Source organism: Manacus candei, unplaced genomic scaffold (assembly GCF_025592945.1).
Source record: "Manacus candei isolate 608988 ecotype Guabito, Panama unplaced genomic scaffold, ASM2559294v1 h1tg000014l, whole genome shotgun sequence".
Lineage (NCBI taxonomy): Eukaryota > Metazoa > Chordata > Aves > Passeriformes > Pipridae > Manacus > Manacus candei.
The window spans coordinates 52,168,374-52,182,041 of NW_026138062.1; the positions used below are offsets into that span (position 1 = coordinate 52,168,374).

General features: G+C 45.5%; 1 protein-coding gene across 1 annotated transcript; it reads left to right on the top strand.

Annotated features, from left to right (window-relative positions):
* Positions 1–11,708: 11,708 nt before the first annotated feature.
* Positions 11,709–13,323, top strand: AICDA (activation induced cytidine deaminase; the record flags this gene model as incomplete). The annotated part of the gene is made up of 4 exons (XM_051779370.1): positions 11,709–11,873; positions 12,369–12,639; positions 12,820–12,935; positions 13,222–13,323. Coding segments are annotated over 4 exons (606 nt in total), but the record flags the coding sequence as incomplete, so codon positions are not given.
* Positions 13,324–13,668: the final 345 nt, after the last annotated feature.

Below are 13,668 nucleotides of genomic sequence, written 5' to 3' on the forward strand. Positions count from 1 at the left end.
ATCCATACAAATACAGCCTGTCACAAATTAGACATTAACAAAAAGATGTAATAGAGAAACATATAATTCAATATGTCTAGCTAATAAGTAATGTCAGATCTCACCTACTTAAATATAAGAATAAATGTACATGAAGCTATGCATTTTTTTAAATAAATGTTGATATTGAGATTGTATACCTCCCCAGTTAGGATAATAGATAAAATTATACTGAAAGTTAGCACACAGAGCTACCTTCAAAGCTAATAAGATCACTCAGAGCCTTGTCCAGGTGAATTTTGAAAAAGTCAGCAAGGATGGAGAATCCTCAATCTGTTCCAATGCTGCACCACACTTAAGATGGAGAATAGTTTCCTGATGTCAGATCAGAAATTTCTTTGTTGCAGCATTCATCACTTGCCTCAGTTCTTTTTGCTGTGGATCTCTGAGCAAACTCTCTCCCCTACAATACTCCTGCAGACATTTGAAGAAAATAGCAAGAAGAAATATTTAGTTCATACAAAGCCTGAGTTTTATTGCAAAACAAGGTATTTAAATTATTAAAATTAATTCTCTTCCCTTGGAGAAACTGTATTAAAGAATGCAAAACATGACAAAAATCAGTGGCTAAATTAAGGATTTGCAGTCTATGGCTCTGCAGCAGGCCACTTTTTCTATGCTCATACAGCATCTACTTGTGCACTACTTTCTCACCCTGAGGTCACTTTCGATTTCTCTGCTTTGGTTTGGTAGCCTTGGGTTTCACTGTTTTGCCCTTAGCTGGATCTTTGCCTTTTTTGGTCTGTCACTTTTCATATTCTATAGCTCTTGATTGCTTTTTTGGTCATAGTGGCTGCCAGTTTCTTGGCTTTCCTTGGGACTTATGTTGCAGCCACAGATAATCAGGGCTTCTTGGCAATGCCAGTCAAGGACCAGGTGGTTCTTGGCTTTTGCTGCCTTCTTGGCACCTTCCTCTTGGCTTGTTGAGTTTAAAGGAGCTAAAAGTACCAAGTTCTCCTGTGCCACTTTTGTCCAGGCTCCTGAGCCCCAGCCTGGTGCAGCTGTTGTCCTTCTGTACTGTGCAGGCTTCAGTTCCCTTTCAGAGTGGTGAGAGAAAGTTCTTCTGTGCTTCTGGCAAACAGTCATTGCTTTCATAGTCAGTCCAACTGGAAACTGGGGGCTTGCAGGGTTTGGATCCTCCTGCCACCTTCTCTGGCATCTTAGCCAATATCTCAGAGCCTGGAGAAGCAGTGGCACATGCAGCAGCAGCAGTTGTTTCAAACACAATAGGCAGCACAGCCTACCAGTATGATGTTTTGAACAAGATTTTGGGTTCATGCTGATGCACAGGTCAGCATGACGTCTCTTGTATTGGGTGTCTTATACCTACAAAGCCTTTTCATACTGAAGGTGTTCCTGTGGGACTTTCTGCTCCAACTGCTCCCTCATAGCACCAAAGCCATGTGGTATTAGAAAACACACCCACTAGAAAATGTTTACATCTCACTGTGTGTCTTCTCTGGTACCAAATAGCACAGATTGGCTGGCAGAAGCTGCATTGGCCACTATCATGGATTAACAAATAAAACTTGTCTTCTTCCACAGCCTACACTTAGCCTCCAGGCTGGTCCTTGATGTGGAGGTAGGGTTCAAAAGAGTTTATTTTCTGCCTGGTGCAGTGGGAACATAGTCATTCCTGAGACTCTCCATGCTGTGATGACAAGTAATTTTCTCATCAGCATTGCTTGAACCCAGCACTGTCATTGCACACCATCTCTCTTGGCTCTCATTGTCCATCAGTTGCTCTCTTTGTAGTCTCTCTTTGGTTTTGCTTAGGAAAGGCATCTGAACTCTGCCTCTTTGCCATTTCTGTTCCCTAAGAGTCCCCAGGGGCACTGCTTCAGAGTCGATTTTTGCCTCTCCAATCTGTGAGCCTTTTTAGTCTTGTCCCCAGTTTTCCCAATGGGGTTGGGACCAAGCTAGCCACCCTGTGCCCTACCTGTACCTACACAGAAATGATAGAATAGATAACTAGAGCTGATGTCCCCTCACTGGGGGAAAGAGAAATTAACTGGCTGCGTATGTGAATGTAAGACCCTATATTTTAGTGAGATATAGCTGGGTTTGAGCCACATCTGAGTGGGAAGCAGAAGCAATGCTACAACCAATGGGCACCAGTGAATTAAAATTTCTGATAATAATTCATAATCAGTAATTTCCCTGGGTCTTTGTTTTATCTTCAAATTCTTCTTCTTCTTTCTCTTCTCTGCTTTCTAGGAGCTTCTATGAGGCTTTTCATCCGAGCAAAACTCTTGCTTTTGGATGGAACATGGCAGGGTATCTTATACCCTGTGAAATTAGGTGGGAAGCTCTGAGGCTCTTGGATACCCTCTCCTGCCTGGGCAGCTAGCTCAAGCATATCACAACTCTGACCTCACTGCTTAAAGCAGAAACTTGGGAGCCTTTCATGTGCTCATGGCTAAAGAAATAACTGATGGTAACAGCCAGCACAACCAGGCATGGAAATGCACTAGCAGGGAAGGAAGGCAGCAGAGATATCACTGCAAAGGAGGAGATTCTCACTGCATGACGAGAATCACTCTTCGCCCTCTTTTCCCTCTCTTCACTGGCCTCAGGATGGGCCTTCCATTCCTCTCCCCAATGCCAAGAGTACTGGACTTCCCAGAAGAGGATCAGATTGTCAGAGGCAGACCCTAGCTCTACTGTCACTTTGGCATTAGGGAGTAGAGATTAGCGGTGGCATGCCACAAGCCTTCTGGATATGGTTGGTGATGAATGAGAGCACAGGAGCAACTCTGAGGGAAGGAAGAAAAGAACTAGCAAGGCTATCTCAAATCTTCTGCAAATGCTTGCTTTGTTGATGAGAAAACTCTAAGATGCAAGAGCACTGCTCATGAGGACTTACAGCCAAGGATACCTTGTACAACTGCAGAGTACTCAACACATGACTGCCAGCCAAGGAACTTGCAACATGCTGTTCTTTAGGGAACTCCCAAGCCCTTCTCTCCAACCAAGTACTTCTCCAAAGACAACAGGGAAATTAAAATCAGGATTTTCCACCCAGGCCACAGGTGCAAGCTCTTTTTGCACTGAGTAGCACGAGCTGCAGCACTGCACAAACAGGAGCTAATCATAGGCAACATTGGTTTGCAAAACCATAACCACAGCTAGAAGGTGAGTCTCATTGGGAAAAACTGCAGCGCAAAACTGAATTTCTCCCTGTGGCTACCAGATGATTGCAGAGATATGGAGCCAGTGGCTTCCATTAAGAAGGAGGAAGTTGTGATTTAGAGCAGGGTCTGGGAGTGCCCGGACCAGGGGGCTGAACTGTGAGAGAGTGGAGTAACACTGGAATGCAGCCTGCAGCTCCCTGTGCACAAAGAGGGTGTTCTCCAGGTCTGTGCAGCATGGAGTCAGAAGCCAAGTCACATGGGCAGGGCATGCCGCAGGCTGAAGCTGCAGACGCTGCTATGGGAAGCAGCAAGGCACAAGCAGCTCTGGTGGGTACTTCCCCCCTGCTCTCAGCATGGGGAAGGCACATTCTGCTTTGATTGCAGAGTCTGTGTTTTTCTTAGTGTTAATGAGATAAGCTGCCAACTATGTCATGGCCTCAAGCTGGAAAAGGCACTGGAGGACATTTAGCATAAGCACCTGGACTTGGGTCACATTTCTTATCTGTATTCATGATGGGGAAGCCATTCACTAGATATCAAACTCCTCAACCCAATCCAGCTCCTTTCCTCCCTTCCTGCTGGTGATCCCAGCAGTTATCAATCTCTGGTAGCAAAGGCTGGAACTGCTGTGGCCTAGAGACATGGTGGATGGTATTAATGCAAAAGGGGAGAGAAAAAAATTGTGGGGTCACAGAGTCAGAGTAAAGGATCATTAGTTTAGTTCCTATAAGAAGCCCCAGCCTGGGCTGGGAAAGAGCTGCAGGGTAGGAGTGAGAAGCACTCACGGGGCTGCGGTTGAAAAGTGTATACTCAATTCTATAGTTTCACCCTAATTTGCCTCATCCCGCAGCATCAAAACAAGCTCAACAGTGGAACAAAATTAAACTGTGGGTCTGGTCTCCAGGTAAAGGTTTTGCCGTGCAAGCCTGGAAAGCCAAATTACTAGTAAAACACACAATAATGTATAATCTTAGTGCACACCCAGCAATCAGATGCCCATCAGTCTTGCAGCATGCAGCACTGCACTGTGCAGGGCTACAAGTTTCATAAGCTTCCCCCCACCACCACCTCGCAGTGGCACTTCCCACACATCCTGAACTCCTGTCTTCTCTCCTTCCCGCTTTCCTCTCATAACTTGGGATCCCTGCTTTTGGCTAACTTACATGCAGCCTCAGTGACACTCCACAGGTTTTAGCTTTGTGTTTGCAAACCCCACCACCACAGCGTCCCTTCCTGGTGATGTCCACCCCAGGCACATCCTCACATCAAATATCTCTGCAGTGCTGCATATCCTGCATCACAAAAGTCAGTGTTTTGTCATGCAACTGCTGAAATCTTCTCCCCAGGCATGGCATTCACAGCTGCATCACAAGATGAGTAGGCAGCTCTAGGGACAAGGCCCTCTGCCCCATATCCTAGACAGCAAACTGCCTCTACATCTAGTATGGAGGGGTTTTTTGCACCCAGGACTGGAGTAATAGGAATGGTGTGCCTGGTAAAAGTGTTTGAGCAAGTGTGTTACCTACGTCTTGGCTCTGTTTTCAAAATAGGGTGATGAACCCTTGTGAAGTGAACACAGTATAATGTGCATATAATAAATATGCACTTTATTGTAGTCTTACACTTAATATATGCTTATATTAAGTAAGAATATTTTATGTGCTTATAATAAATAAGTATATCAGCTTATTTATCTGCCTGTGCCTGGAACTGCAAGGAGCTCTACCATTCCCTGGCTCGAGGTCTCTGTGCAAGTCCGTGTCTGTGGTGCATCAGCACTTGTTGAGCAAAGAAAGTTTTTCTGCTTGAGGTTTTTGCTTGAGGCGAGGGGAAGCAGGTGTCTGCATTTCTTGTGTTCAGTGTAAAACCAACCAACTGATGATATTGGCGCTAGTTTCAAAAGGTGATTTCTGAGCAAAGGGTGAATGGAAAAAATAAATATGTATTTATAATGATACACACTAGCACATGACTTCCTGTTGATTAAACAAGCAACCTCTGCTCTGCTTTGGGGCTCAATAATTACTTTTATTTATTCACTGCATTTTTGCTCTCTAATTTCTTAGCAGTTTGCTTTCTGAATCTTTCATAAAAGTAATAATGCTGTTCCTCTTCGCCCTTTACATCTGATCACTCTTCGGACAGCTACTACTTCTCTGTTCTCATTCCAAGACAAGGAATAAAGCCCTGAGCACAAGAAAACTGAAGGAATGCTAGGACATCCTTCTATGATCCTGATACGCTGGAGCAGTGTCTCATAATAAATAACACTCCAAACACATCAGGACAGGGACCCTTTCTAACCTTCACTGCTAGTGAAGGAGTCATCTTCAGTAAAATTGTTTCTCTCCCACCTCCAGTTCCCTCTCTAAATAGGTTTGCATTGAGCAGAAAGGAAGAAAAACTGGAGTGATCAGTATCTCTCTCAGCTCTCAGCTGAAAGTGTCCCACTATATGTTAAAGATTTGGCAATTTATAACCAGGGAGGAAGCTGGACTAGCAACTAGATCAGGGATCAGCACCCTTTCCATGGTTTTGCAAAATACCTTTGTTTTAACTAGTGCAGAGATGACATTTGCTAATGATCAGGATCTTGCCTTGGCAAGAGAGTGCAGCTCCAGAGAGTGCAGCTCCAACTTCAGGCAGAACTGAGAGTCCCTCTGGAAATGTCCCCCTAGACTTGCTACAAGACACTAAAACACATCCACACCAACATGTTTCTTCTCTGGGGATTAGAGCTAGAGGCAGAGAATCACTACCACTGATTTTGTGCACTTGCACCTTCCAAGTGAGGGAAGTTACTGGTCTAAACAAAGGCATTAGAAAGCCTACAGCAGTATTTAGACTTGAGAGCCCTGACAGAAAGTAACATTTTATCTATTTGGTCATCTGTTCTTTCTTTTTTATCTCTGTGGAGAGCAAAGAAACTCTCAACATTTAAGGAAAAGAGTGTGTTTTAAACATAGAATAATGAATTCCACTTACAGGAAGGACCAGAGAAAGGATCTAGTTAAACGTACTATGAGACTTGACATGTTAAACCTTTAAGAAAATCATTTTGCACAAATTTAATTTATGGGGAAGACCAGTAGAAAATGTTATCTAAAATTATCTGCAATCTTTTGGCTATGAAAATTGGGAGCCAGAACAAGAATAAAGCTGAAGTTATCTTAATTCATCAGATGAAATATAAACAGTTGTGATCTCTAAGAAGCAGATTTTCCAGGGTGTGTTGCTTTCTTTTTTCCTTTCCTTTCCTTTCCTTTCCTTTCCTTTCCTTTCCTTTCCTTTCCTTTCCTTTCCTTTCCTTTCCTTTCCTTTCCTTTCCTTTCCTTTCCTTTCCTTTCCTTTCCTTTCCTTTCCTTTCCTTTCCTTTCCTTTCCTTTCCTTTCCTTTCCTTTCCTTTCCTTTCCTTTCCTTTCCTTTCCTTTCCTTTCCTTTCCTTTCCTTTCCTTTCCTTTCCTTTCCTTTCCTTTCCTTTCCTTTCCTTTCCTTTCCTTTCCTTTCCTTTCCTTTCCTTTCCTTTCCTTTCCTTTCCTTTCCTTTCCTTTCCTTTCCGTTTCTTTTTCTTTTATGTCCTGTGTAACAAATGTCCTCTTTGCATTATTAAAAGAAAAAACTAGTATTAAAGTGTGATGTGTTAGTCTGACCTAGGAGATTTGTCACAAGGTGCTACTACGGCAAAGGCTGAAAGGGGACAGCTGTTTCATTAGCAAGAGTGTCCTCTCAGACTCTATTAAGTAGGACAGGGATTCTTAAGGATTGCAGGCTCTTCTAGCTTAGGTCAAACACTAGGAGCCAGATCCTCAAACAGGGTAATTGCCACCACTCTTGAGACCAATACAGCTGCCAAAATGTGGATTTGTTGAGTGTGTATCTAAGGAGTCGGACAGTCCAAGTCTGGAATTTCCAGGAGTGCTTCTCCTTGTCCTGAAATGTACCATGCCCGCTGCTCTCAAAGGCAAGTACTCTCCAAGTGCTGGGCTAGAGAGTCTGCTCTATTCTGGCAACTCATCTCTGCTTTTCATGTTTTTGCATATACTGGTTTCATAAAGTCTTAGCGTGCTGAAAACCAGTAAAATTAATAAGGAAAGTAAATCAAGCAGAGAAAAAACTAAGAACTACCCTAGCGTGAGGTAAACAAAAACCCTGTTTCTCAGCCGTGCCCCGCTTGAAGCAGAAACAAAGCAGAATGTCCCCTGGCTACCTCCTTGGTACCCTGCCCAGCCAAAGCCACTGCCCCGTCCCTTGGCTGTCCTGCAGCCCTGCAGAGGGAATGGATGCCAGGATAGGAGCAGAGCCTGGGTGGCAGAGAGTGGTGTGTGCATCCCGAATGTGATCCCAGCCGTGACAATGCACAACCGCGCGCCTGCTGAGCACATCCATCAGTCAGAGGGTCCTGGCAGTCACCCTGCTGCTGGTAGATCTCTGGGCCAGTACCACCTGAAACAGCAGCATTAGGCTCAGAGTTATTCCCCACTGGTCCTTTGTGTACAGCTTTGCAATGCAGGTTCACCACTGCTCCTGGCGTGTTGACATGGCTCAGTCACCCATGGCCATGTTCAGGTGCCAGGCATTCCCCATCAAACCTTGGGAGCTAGGTCCCTCTCACTCTCTTCAGCTTCGGTGTTGCCTCATGCTGCCAAGCAACTGCCAGGCCTTTCAGGGGGTCTTGAAGGAGAGGGGAAAGCCTGCCAACAATTTGGTGTTCCCTGAGCTCCTTCCAGCTTGGTGGTTGCAGGGCACTGCACAGAGCTGCCTCTGTGGTGGAGCAGGACAGGGTCATCATCTTCACTGCACAGCTGCATGATGTGAAGCCTGGAGGGATAGTGTGGTTTTGCCCACATTCACATTAGTAGTACACAAACTCTCAGGCCCCCTTCTAACCACTAGACAATGTTTCCTGCCTTGTTATGCTATTGATATTATTTCAGAATAATTTTGCAGGCAGAGGGGGCCCAATAGGGAGTGCAGTGGGGGATGGCGACCAATGGGTGCTGAGCATCTTTCAGAACTGATGCCCCTTTGCATCTCAACACTTTGTTCTTCAGCTCCTGCAACTCCAGAGGCCTTTCTAACTCCTCCCTCAACCACACCCCGATGAAAGCAGGCAAGGGCTAGATAGGGGTGAATGGGGAGGGGACACATAGACCAGTCCACATTTCTGTACATCAGGTCAGAGGGCTGCACGGACAGAGCCTGCAAGACAACCTCCCTGTAATCCTATCACCTGAAAGAGACCCTGGCACTCATGGACAGGTAAGATGAGTGCCTCTAGTTTCTTGCTCATTTAAGAGATGAGGGTCTTTCTTTTAGAATTAACTTGCTTTCTGTTTGGTGCTCACAATCCTTTTCCCTTTCCCATCTGACTCATTGATTTAAAGCCCTGCTCTGTCCTGCTCTTGCACCTCGCATCTGTGTCTCTGTTGTCCTTTCTCTTTGACTCTCTGCCACCTGTACTCTTTTCCCTTTCTGTCATTTCTTTCTTGTGGCTATTCTCTGTTCCTTTCATTGTTTTTCTTTTCTAGAAACAAAGACTGATAACAGAAGGATGGTCAGATCCTATCTGTGGCTTAAGCACTTCAGTCCTCTACTTGCACTGCAATTACTCTGTGAGCTAATTATCACTTATTCTCCACAATTGCATACTATTCACACACTGAGGGGGGCTTCACTCTAATCTGAAGAATCTTTATTTGAGAAGATCACTGTTCAGTCTGCTTCTTCAGTGCCCAGGTATAATCACAGCTCCTGTGTCCTTGCTGCTTTCCCTTGAGCTATGCTATAGCCATAGGAGTTGCATGTGTATCCAGCAGTTTATACCTAACTGCACATCTGCTCAGTTGCTCCCCACAACATCTGTTCATTCATTATTCTTCTTGTACCAGCCATATTCTGAAATCCTCCCTGGCAAAAAAACCCTGGGATGGTGAACTCCAGAGGAAAGAGAGAAAAAGAACTGATGTTAATGAATATTTCTAGTTGAGCAAATCTATTCTGTAATTCAAAATTCTGTTATCCAAAATTGTCTTCACTTTGATCTGACACTGAAAAATAACCTAAGTGATCATCTTTTTTTTTTTTTTTTTTTTTGTGGTTTGGCATCATTTCTTGTTCTTCACTCTTATTTGCATCCACATGTTGCTCTGCAGGGGCAAAACCATTGAATAGAGAAAAATGGAATCAAGTGAGAACAGGGACAATTAGAAGAAGAATCAGAAGCATTTTGAAAACAAATAGTTTTGCCCAAAACTACACACAAAAAAAAAGGAAAACCTGTTTTCCCTGATGTTTTTGATGTAATGAAATGCATTTTTCCATGTGGGTTTTAATGGAACATCAACATTAATGTAACTGTTTTTCACCTGGCTTACATGTTTCTTCAGCAAGTAATTATGTTGTGCACAGTGCCTCTGCTCTGTTTTCTGCAGTTGTGGCACACCTTGAGTAAGAGCTTTGCAAGCTTCTGGCCTATCACACCTGCTCGTTTCCTGTGCAATTGTCTGGGCTATCCTTTCTGTAACAACCTGAGGATAAGTCACCACCGAACAGGGGTTCCCTCTTCAGCATCTCTGTTATGGGTGACAGTCTTCTCCACATCCCTGCAATAACATATACCTAAGAGCTAGAAGCCTCTTGTCTTGGTTGACAATTTTGTGAGGAGACCAATGTGTATGTATGTGTGTGTGTGGTGTGTGTGTGTGTGTGTTAGGGAATATACACACATGTTCATTCATAAGTATTTGTACTTATGAATGAGGGAAAGGCAGGGAAATAGAGTGAATCTAAGGTGGTAGGAAGTGGGGTTTTCTCTAAGTGGGAGAAAGATGATGAAGAACATACAGTGAGTATGGCAAACACACATGCAACGTGAACTGCCAGAGAAAGGGGTGATGAAATGGAGTGCGATCAGTTTGTGCCCTACTCCTGACACAACCTGCAAACCCAACAGAACAGGACTGTGGCAGTGCTCACAGGACAGACCTCCAAGACTGCCTCAGACTGTTGTTTGGCTGAATGAAATGCTTAATAGGGATGCTTTGCCCTCTTGAGTGTGTGCAGGGCTCTGCAGAGCCTTGTCTTCTCTATGGGCTTTCTCCTGACAGGAGACACACTCCCATGTGATCTGCTTCTCCAGGAGCATATCTGTATAAAGAGTGGCATGACAGAGTATGTGAGCTCCTGCTCTTTCTGAGTGAGCAGGACAGATATTTTTGCTCTGCAGGTGAGGGTGACAGTGGCAGGAAAGAGCACGTGTGCAGGTCTCTTGCCTATCTGTGGGACAATCAGGATCACAAGGGTGCCTGAGGGAAGAATGTGTCTCTGATGTAGGGTGAGGTGCAATAGGGAGTGTGACAGGAGAGCAAAGCACTTGCACTAGGTAACAAAATGCAAGAGGATGTGCATGACTATATGAATGAGCACCTGTGACACAGTGACCAGGTGTGAGGGTGCACAAGGGACAGAAGCTCCTGGAGAAGCAGAGAGGATGCTTGTTAGCTGGAGATTAAGTGCTCTGCAGTGGTCAAATGTTATGGTAACACTGGCAAACAGAAGAAAGGTATATATATGTGCTTAGACTCTCAGATTTAAATCCGTTTTAAATTCCTAACAAACCCAGATTCCCCTTTTCTCCACCTTACTGGAGACTTTCCAGAAAACCCAGCTGGGTATCTCTTAAACTTACCCCATCTCCCTACTGAACATCAACTTGTCAGAGGGAAAAGATGACAAAGGACATGATTATTTTTAACCTGTTCACTTCTGTTTTGCATTGCTGCGGGGGAGGTGAGCATCTCACCTCAGTGAACACAGCTGCCTATGTGCCTCCACTTGACACGGAGGCTGTTAAATATGGCTCATGACTACCTTACCCTCCCCATGCTCCTGCTGCCTCTCCAGCACAGGATCCCTGGGCACAGGAGCAGGCCCACACCAGTTTTGGCGTTTGACTAATGTGGAAATGGTACTTGTTTCTGAAGAGGTGTCAGCATGCCTACCCATTATGCATTCCATCCACTAGCATATGGCATCTTACCTGACCCCCTAACCCATAGCCCTGCACAATGCCCTGGACAATGCTTGGAAGATATTCAGCCCATACTTCTCTGAAGAGGTTTTAATTTGATCCATCTCTTTCCCCAGTGGTTTTTCAGGGTTTCATATAGCAAAAATAATATTTCTTGATGACTGTACTCTAGACCCTCTTAACTTCTCAGGTCTTCTCAGGCACCTTCATCCTTCTCCCTCATTGGTGTCCATCTTCTGGATATTTTCAGATATTTTCACACTCTACTCAGCCATAGTTGCTGTTTGACTAATCACTACTAATTCACTTACTGTTTCCACTCACAAGGTCACCTGCTTCATCCCCACAGTCAGGTCTGCATCCTTTCCCTAACACATTTCATGCAAATTACTGACACTCTTCTCGTACTGAGAGGCCTGGATATGAGAAGGATATTTTTGGCGCTGAGCCCTGAACACAGACATGGTAAACTGTTGGCTCCAGGGTGGGGCTAATGTAAATTCTTTCTGGTCTTCTGCTGCAGCCTCCTGATGAAAAGGAAACTCTTCCTCTACAACTTCAAGAACCTGCGCTGGGCCAAGGGCCGACGAGAAACGTACCTCTGCTATGTTGTAAAGCGCCGTGACAGTGCTACATCGTGCTCCCTGGACTTTGGATACCTGCGCAACCAGGTATGGGGAACATCCTGTCATCCTGTTCTTGTATCCATACTGAGGTGCACGCAGCTCCAGTTTGCCTGGGGCAAAGGAAGGCTGTGACAGCAATGCAGGCACTGGTTCACGTGTCCACAAGTGTGGATGCTGTACCAGTACACGCTGTTTGGGGGATGCAGCCTTCAGGCAAACCTCTGCTTTGTGCTACCCACCAAGTGTGTCACGAGGCAAGACATCCATACTCCCGCCTGCTTTACCAGTCTACCTACTTTTCTGCTTAGCTCCCACATATTCCTCTTGTACATCCCTTCACATCAGTGTGCTCCTGTGCTTCTCTAGCCAATCTTCCACTTACGTACCACTATGCCTTCTCCCCCTGTGAGCTGACCCTCGAACGTGCCCCCCGCCGTGTTTCTCCTCCCCTCACACCCCATCCAGCTCACACCTCACCCCTCTTACACCCTTCTCCCTCCCCGCCACCTCACACCTTGCCCCTCTCCCTGTTTCATGAAGATGGGCTGTCACGTGGAGGTGCTCTTCCTGCGCTACATTGCAGCCTGGGACCTGGACCCCGGCCGCTGCTACCGTATCACCTGGTTCACCTCCTGGAGCCCCTGTTATGACTGTGCCCAGCACGTGGCCAACTTCCTGCGCTCCTACCCCAACCTGACCCTCCGCATCTTCACGGCCCGCCTCTACTTCTGTGAGGACCGCAAGGCAGAGCCTGAGGGGCTGAGACGCCTGCACAAGGCGGGAGCACAAATTGCCATCATGACCTTCAAAGGTGAGATGTGCAGGCAAGAAAAAGATTATGGAGGTCTATGGGGGGTTAGGGAGACCCAGGAGGGTGGGAGAAGGCAGGACAAGGAACCACAGAAGATGATGCAGTGTGTGATGATTTAGTGATCCTAGGAGAGGTCAGTGTCCTCTTGAGCACCCCGTAACTTCCCTTTGCCTTGCACAGATTTCTTCTACTGCTGGAACACATTTGTGGAGAACAGGGAACAGACATTCAAAGGCTGGGAAGGGCTGCATGAAAATTCTGTCCATCTCTCCAGGAAACTTCGACGGATCCTCCTGGTGAGTGCCAATTCTCCTTCTTCTGGTGCCTCTTCCCTCAGCTTATTCCTCTTTTTCTCACTACAGTTCCTCTCAGCTCTTACTGCCCATCCCTGATATTTCATTCATTTATTTGTCTTCATCTTCCATGTCCCTCATGCCTTTTTCCCCAACTTCATTCATCTCTCCTCTCCTCATTCTCTTCCTCTTCTGCCACCTCTCATCCCATCTCCTGCCATTCCTTCTCCATCTTCATAGGTTCCTGCTCACTTGACAACTGACCTAGCACTTATATTTTGTCCTACAGCCACTGTACGAAGTAGATGATTTACGAGATGCCTTTAAAACTCTGGGACTTTGAAGTAAAAGTCATCAGCAACCAGGAGACTTCACAAACATTTGTTCTTTGATTTCCAACTCTCTCTCTTACAACAAATCTTTCCCTTCTTCTCTCTTTACATCTCTCTTCCTTTCAGCTCTGTGTCTAGAGGTAAGACTATCCTTACTTTTTAATTTCCAAGGAGAATTAGGCTGTCTTCTGAAGACACATTCCCGAGGATCACACCTTATCCATTGCTAGCTGGGAATAGCCAGGACTGCAGTTCCAGAGAGCAATTTGCCCTCCCTCGGTCCCTGCAGAGCTAATTCAGGTGGTCCATTAAATGTAGTTCTGGATTTAGCCTTGCCCAAGTGGGAGCAGACAGCCTGCATAGGCATTTGTATGGCTGTGTTCTCACTGGCACTGCACTGATCT